The sequence below is a fragment of the Salvelinus alpinus genome, chromosome 22, assembly GCF_045679555.1.
Source record: "Salvelinus alpinus chromosome 22, SLU_Salpinus.1, whole genome shotgun sequence".
NCBI lineage: Eukaryota > Metazoa > Chordata > Actinopteri > Salmoniformes > Salmonidae > Salvelinus > Salvelinus alpinus.
In genome coordinates, this window is record NC_092107.1 from 9,970,859 (window position 1) to 9,976,858 (window position 6,000).

The 6,000-nt window shown below is 46.2% G+C and overlaps 1 protein-coding gene across 15 annotated transcripts in view; it reads left to right on the forward strand.

Annotated features, from left to right (window-relative positions):
* The window catches only part of LOC139548968 (histone-lysine N-methyltransferase MECOM-like), a 173,110-nt gene extending 167,110 nt beyond the window's left edge, over positions 1 to 6,000 (forward strand). For all 15 annotated transcript variants that reach the window (XM_071358955.1, XM_071358950.1, XM_071358956.1 and 12 more), the window contains 4 exons: positions 494 to 638; positions 2,811 to 3,056; positions 3,315 to 3,489; positions 3,782 to 6,000. In XM_071358955.1, coding sequence (XP_071215056.1) covers positions 494 to 638; positions 2,811 to 3,056; positions 3,315 to 3,489; positions 3,782 to 3,916 — 701 coding nt within the window. In that variant the 3' untranslated portion in view covers positions 3,917 to 6,000. The remainder of the gene's footprint in view (positions 1 to 493; positions 639 to 2,810; positions 3,057 to 3,314; positions 3,490 to 3,781) is intronic.

Below are 6,000 nucleotides of genomic sequence, written 5' to 3' on the forward strand. Positions count from 1 at the left end.
TTTCGGCGGTACAAATCATCGCTGGTTGAGTTTGATAGGTCGCTCTGCGTTGCAGCGACTCACTGAATCACATCAGAAACGTGGAGGCAAGCAGGCGACACCTGGCCAGACGCCCGTTGTAAAGCTAGTCCAGTTGATCAGATACAGTCACTTATTTAAGCAAACATTGGCATTCTCTGGAAACCTAGAGACTCATACACATGGTCCCGTCACTTATTAGAGTCAATATAATATTGGTTCACTTAAATACTTCCAGGTAATAAGGCCAGTGGAAGTGTGCTATTCGTGCAGGCCTTGGTCCAACACCAACAGGAGATTCAGTACATACTGGTACACCGGGACAGTGGGGGATTGGTTTCTCGTCAAGTATCTGATTCCAAATAGTTTCTTGTCATCCAAAGGGAGAATCCAATGGGGCTGTCACTGTGGTCTTAATTGTATTATTTTAATATTAATATTAAAAGTGACTGATTATAATGTTGTCTTTCTGTAGGCACGGCTGCGTCCTCCCCTCGGTCAGAGCTGGACAGCAGCAGCGCCATCCTGGACGACAAAGAGGACTCCTACTTCAACGAAATACGAAACTTTATCGGCAACACAGGCCAGAACCAGCCGTCCCCTGACCATTCTGAGGAAGGGTAAGTCCTATGTTATGTCTGAATGTGCATATACTATATGTATGTGTGTATCCCAAACAAATGCTTGGACAAACAGTACACATGTTCATCATTCATCTTATCCTCTGCAGCACACACACACACACGCACAAACGAGAGGCCTGCTTTTCTGCAGCACATATTCAGTGCTTGAGGCTAAACATTGAGGTGATTATAGACAAACATGGGTGGACACGGCCTCTCTCTGCTGGCCTGCTAGGGCATTCTGATGCACTTCAGCCTTTATTCATTTCTGTGTGTGTGTGTGTGTGTGTGTGTGTGTGTGTGTGTGTGTGTGTGTGTGTGTGTGTGTGTGTGTGTGTGTGTGTGTGTGTGTGTGTGTGTGTGTGTGTGTGTGTGTGTGTGTGTGTGTGTGTGTGTGTGTGTGTGTGTGTGTGTGTGTGTGTGTGTGTGTGTAAGCATGTGTGTATTCATGTATTAATGCCGCCCAGGGAGTCTCAGACCAACAAACAATCACTGACGACATCTGGGATAATTACCACATTTGGAAACGTGCTGGAGCTTTTCACAACTGTTGACTTTGGGCCATGCATGTGCACCGGTACCGGCCTTGCATACAATTATGTCTGATGATTATGCTAATCAATTCTTGTAAAACTATGATCAGCTTCGGGATAGGGGTCGGCTACAGGTCGCGGGTTTGTTTTTACGTGCCTTGGGTTTGATCAGGGAGGTAGAGATAGAGATCTCTGTCTTTCTTTTGATTGTGTAAAAAAGGGGTCGTGGGTGCAGCGTCACAGAGACATGGGGAGAGAGGGGAGAGGAGGGGGGGAGGCAGGAGGACCCGGGAGCGACTAGCTCCCACATCTGGAAGCAACATGTCCGCCTACAGGAAGAAAGTCGGAGAAGGTGGGGTCAGGGGGTCGGCCCGTGTTTCCTTTCAAAGTGCGGCGCTCCTGAGTACTTCTGATAGATACTTTATCCCCAGCAAATTACCGCGTTTGAAAGTGTAATTAACGAATCTGTTTTCTTAATCACAGAGGCTCTCATCTCGGCCGGCGCTGCTGGTCTCGCTATGCGGTGCGCGGCGATGTCGACACGACATGGCAACTACCGCCTTGGCAGTCCTGGCCCTCTCCCAGTCCCACCCAGGGGGGCGCGTTGCTTTTCAACTCTGTCCAATTCCCGCTATAATCGTCCCACTCTGATAAACCTAGAGATGGATAGCAGATTCTCTAAAATATCTACCGCAATTGTTCTCCCACTCCTTCTCTTCTCGACTCATTGCAAACTCAGCTTTTCTTCTTCTTCAAATAGATCATTTCCAGGACTCTTCAGGGTCCTCTAATCTACGAGCGATTTTGGTGGGTGTATAAGTAGGGTCCGCAGCCAGACTTTGTTTGCTAGCCTCGTCTAGAAACAGACATAGTTGGGAGCTGACGAGAGACGTCCCGGAGTGTAATTAGTGAATCAGTCTTAATGTGTTTCAAGATGATTTACCAAATGGTGGTTTCCTGAGTCTGCAGAGACAGTGGGCAGATACAACCCCAGTCAGGTTTTGATAGCTGGGCCTTTTCTCTCCGTGGGGACCAGGGAAATGGGCTGCTTGGCAAGGCCCTCATAACTCTTCCACCAAATGGGTCTGTCAGCTAAATATTTTGCCTATTAGATGAATCTGAGATAGTAGGAAAATAAACAACGGGAGAGACCGAGCGGTGCTGTTAAGTGCTGCAGCGATCAGCGAGACGCTCATAGAGCCCGTGCCCAGAGGGGCCCTCGAGACGTGATGACAAACGGGATTCCGGCTCTGCCTGTCTCTGCCCCAGCTCAGCTGCCATGGCTCGCTCCGCTCCGCCCTACGCTGCTCTACCCACTCGCTCTCTATCCTCTCTATACTCCCATTGTTCATTCAGGAAGGAGGGACTCTTACAGGGACTGACTGGCCAAAATATACAAGACCACAAGACCACATTTCATTATGAAGTTTGATGTAAGAATGAGTGTGAGTTAGCCTTGTATCCATAACTGTATGGTGCATGGGAATGATAGAAGGTTAGAATTAGCTTCAGAACGTACAGTATGGATACAATGTGGCTAAGTGTGAGTGTGTATATTGCTTATGTAAAGTTTGTGCAGTACTGTGCTAGTGATGTGCTAGGTTTTACACATGTATTTCCTGGTCTCCGCTCCTAGGTTGAACGGGGGTCCTTTCGAGGAGGAGAAGCCCCTGATGGCCAGCCACGGGTCACGTGACCTGGAGGAGGGGGAGGGGGAGGAGCTTGGCGCCGAGGAGGAGGAAGGGGAGCAGAGCGACTCCGCTGCTGGGAAACCTAGAGACGAAGCTCCCCCCAGCAACCTAGATGATGACATCATACACAATGAAATAGAATTTGACGGACCTAGCGATTTGGACCTCAACTGCAAGACCTCCCCAAGGAGGTAATAGTAGTGAGGATATGCCTCCAGCATAAATATCCACTCACACAATCATGTAGACCAAAATATATGGACACATACATATATGTACCAAGCTGAGACATTGTGACAGTATATTAGCATTCTTTAAACCCCCCGAAGGGATCATTGGATGAAATTGAGTTGAGTTGAATTGAGTTGAATTGAATTCATTTAAGTTGACTTGAGTTGAGAAGTTGAATTGAATGTTGACAGCGATTCGGTTGTCTCCTTCCTCTCCAGCTACGAGGAGGAAGAGGATCAGAGTAGCTACTCTGCGCTGGATCACATCCGACACTTCTCTGACATGCATAAGATGGAGGACAGTGAGTTGAGTGACGGGGACGGCACCTCCTTCGGCTCCCCCAGCCTGCCTGAGGCCGTCAAACAGCCCCTGTACAGGAAATCCAAGTCCCAGGTGGGTGTGTGTGTTTGATGTGTGTGTGAGATATAACATAATAATGTACAAAAAAGTCTGAAAATATATGCACTCACTACTCTAAGTCTCTCTGAATAAGAGCGTCTGCTAAATGACTAAAATGTAAATGCACGTGTGTGTGTGTGTGTGTGCGCGTGTGTGGGGGGGGCATGCGTAGATATGTAACCGTGTTTGTGTGCTCATGCATGTGCTGTGCATTTGTGTGAGTGTAAATTTAGACTTTAGGTGTGTATTGGAGTTAACCTGTCCTTCTCCCTCTCCCTCTCCCCAGGCGTACGCCATGATGCTGTCTCTGGCTGATAAGGACGCACTCCACCCAGCCAACCACACACCAGCCACCATGTGGCACAGCCTGGCACGGGCCGCTGCTGAGTCCAGTGCCATCCAGTCCCTCAGCCATGTATGATACCCCGATCCCTGACCTCTAACCCCCCCGACCCCGACCTATCGCACTGGGAGCCTTTGGGGGCCGTCAGCAGTGCCCCTTGCCCTTGGCCCGTCACAGACTGCCGAGCAGAACCATGGCCCATCTGACTGCTGAGCAGAATGCCTTACACACGAGCAGGGTCACCGTCCACAGAGAACCGCCCAGCCCAGCCCTCCAAGAGATCCAACAAAACATCCCTCCTGCGACCTTAAATTGAGTCATTATGTTTATTATCGACGACAATGATGATGATAGTGATTATTGATTATGGTGATGAAAATAAAAATTATAAATAATAATAGTGGTATTTATTCTGGTGAGTTTCTATGTTTTGCACAGCAGCGGCGGCTGGTAGGAGGGATGATGGAAATGGTTTTGTTAGATGTTACATTGCTAGAGCATTTCGTGTGTCCACTCAGTGGAACTGTGTCACGTGTCCACTCAATGTCATGTGTCCACTCAGCTGAGAACATTCTTCCTCTGTGTGATGTCGTTTGTATTTGGAGAACCCGTTCGGGACCGCGGTCCAACCACGGTTTGATATGTGTACAGAGTACAGACCCTGCCTAGCCCCACATAGCCCTACCTAGCCGCACATAGCCCAACCTATTCTTACCAGGCCTCACCTAACCACCCCTAGCTCCATCTAGAATCACATAATCCTACCTAGACCTACCATGCCACAATACAGCTACCTAACCCCACATTGCCCAACCTAGACCTATACCTGGCCACACCTAGCCTTCAGACCATCTCAGTGAAATATGTTACGAGAATGATTCCCTTTAGTCCCTGGATATAAACAGGTGTTTTCCATCAACATGTACTTATATAAATGCTAGGATACTTGGAAGGGTGGTGCTGAGTAACAACTCGGGTCCAGATGAACCACACCTCTCCAAGAAAGATGGTGCTACAAACGCATTACGACAAGATTGTTGATAAACGAAGAACAAAAGATAAAGAAACATTGAAAATGGAGAAAAATCGGACTGGTTTTACCACCTAAGAAGGAGTTTGCATAGCTGCGTGTGTCTGCACAATCACAGAACTGTACACGAGTGTCTGCAAACTGCGGCTCTGAAGCTGCACTCGGACCCACCCTGCTGCGCTCTCTGTGAAAGGATCTAAGTAGTTTGTCGTTTTAGCGGAAGAAAAGAAGAAACCACGATCTTTTTTTTTTACTCTGAAAAAGTAGCAAGTGCTGAAGTTTATCGTTATTAAACAGTAAAAAGGGCATCTCTCCCCCTTTCTCGAAACCCCAAACTCATCGTAGTCGGCCAACGATACCACTAATTAGCCTAAATGCTAGTTGTTAGCTACCCCCATCCTCGTGTCTTTCATTTTTTAGACAATCATGTTTTTGTTGTTTTTTTTTCTACATTTTTATTGTTGTTGTTGATGTTATTGCTGTTGTATGTTGAGAATTGTATTTATTTCTTGGCAAACTGTAGTTTGTTTACTGAATAGCACTGCTCTTACCCATAGCGAAGGGGAGATTCCTCGCTGGGGCCTACTCCAGAACTCAATGGGGTTTGTAGATGATGTTTGAGTGCCGGATAATATTAAACATACCATTCACTCTTTATTCTTCTAATGAAACTGGTTGGTGATGAATAGATATTACTTAGGGTTTTTTTTGTACGACAATTTATTAATTCAATTGTAAATGGAAAAAAACAAACATTATAAAGACATGAACAAATAAAAAGATGCCAGGTATAATTTCTTCATAATCGCATGATTGGTCTCCATAGATCTGTATCTGACAGTTTTCTACGGTTGTCTGCAAGCTTGTGTGACGTTCAGTCAATGTTAATCCCTTGTGCCAAACCTATAATAAATAACAGATTATATTCATTTATCCTCCCATTTTGAGGGATCAGATTGTTTTTTGTTTGTTTTTTTGTCGTTGTTGTTGTTGTTTTTGTTTATAATCCATTTTAAAAAGTAATCAGCAAGTGGAGGTACTTTGTTTTAATGCTTTCTACAATGTAACTGTAATGCATTTCAGTACAATACTGTGGGAGGAGCAACTAAAAAATAAAGGACTACAATGTGGA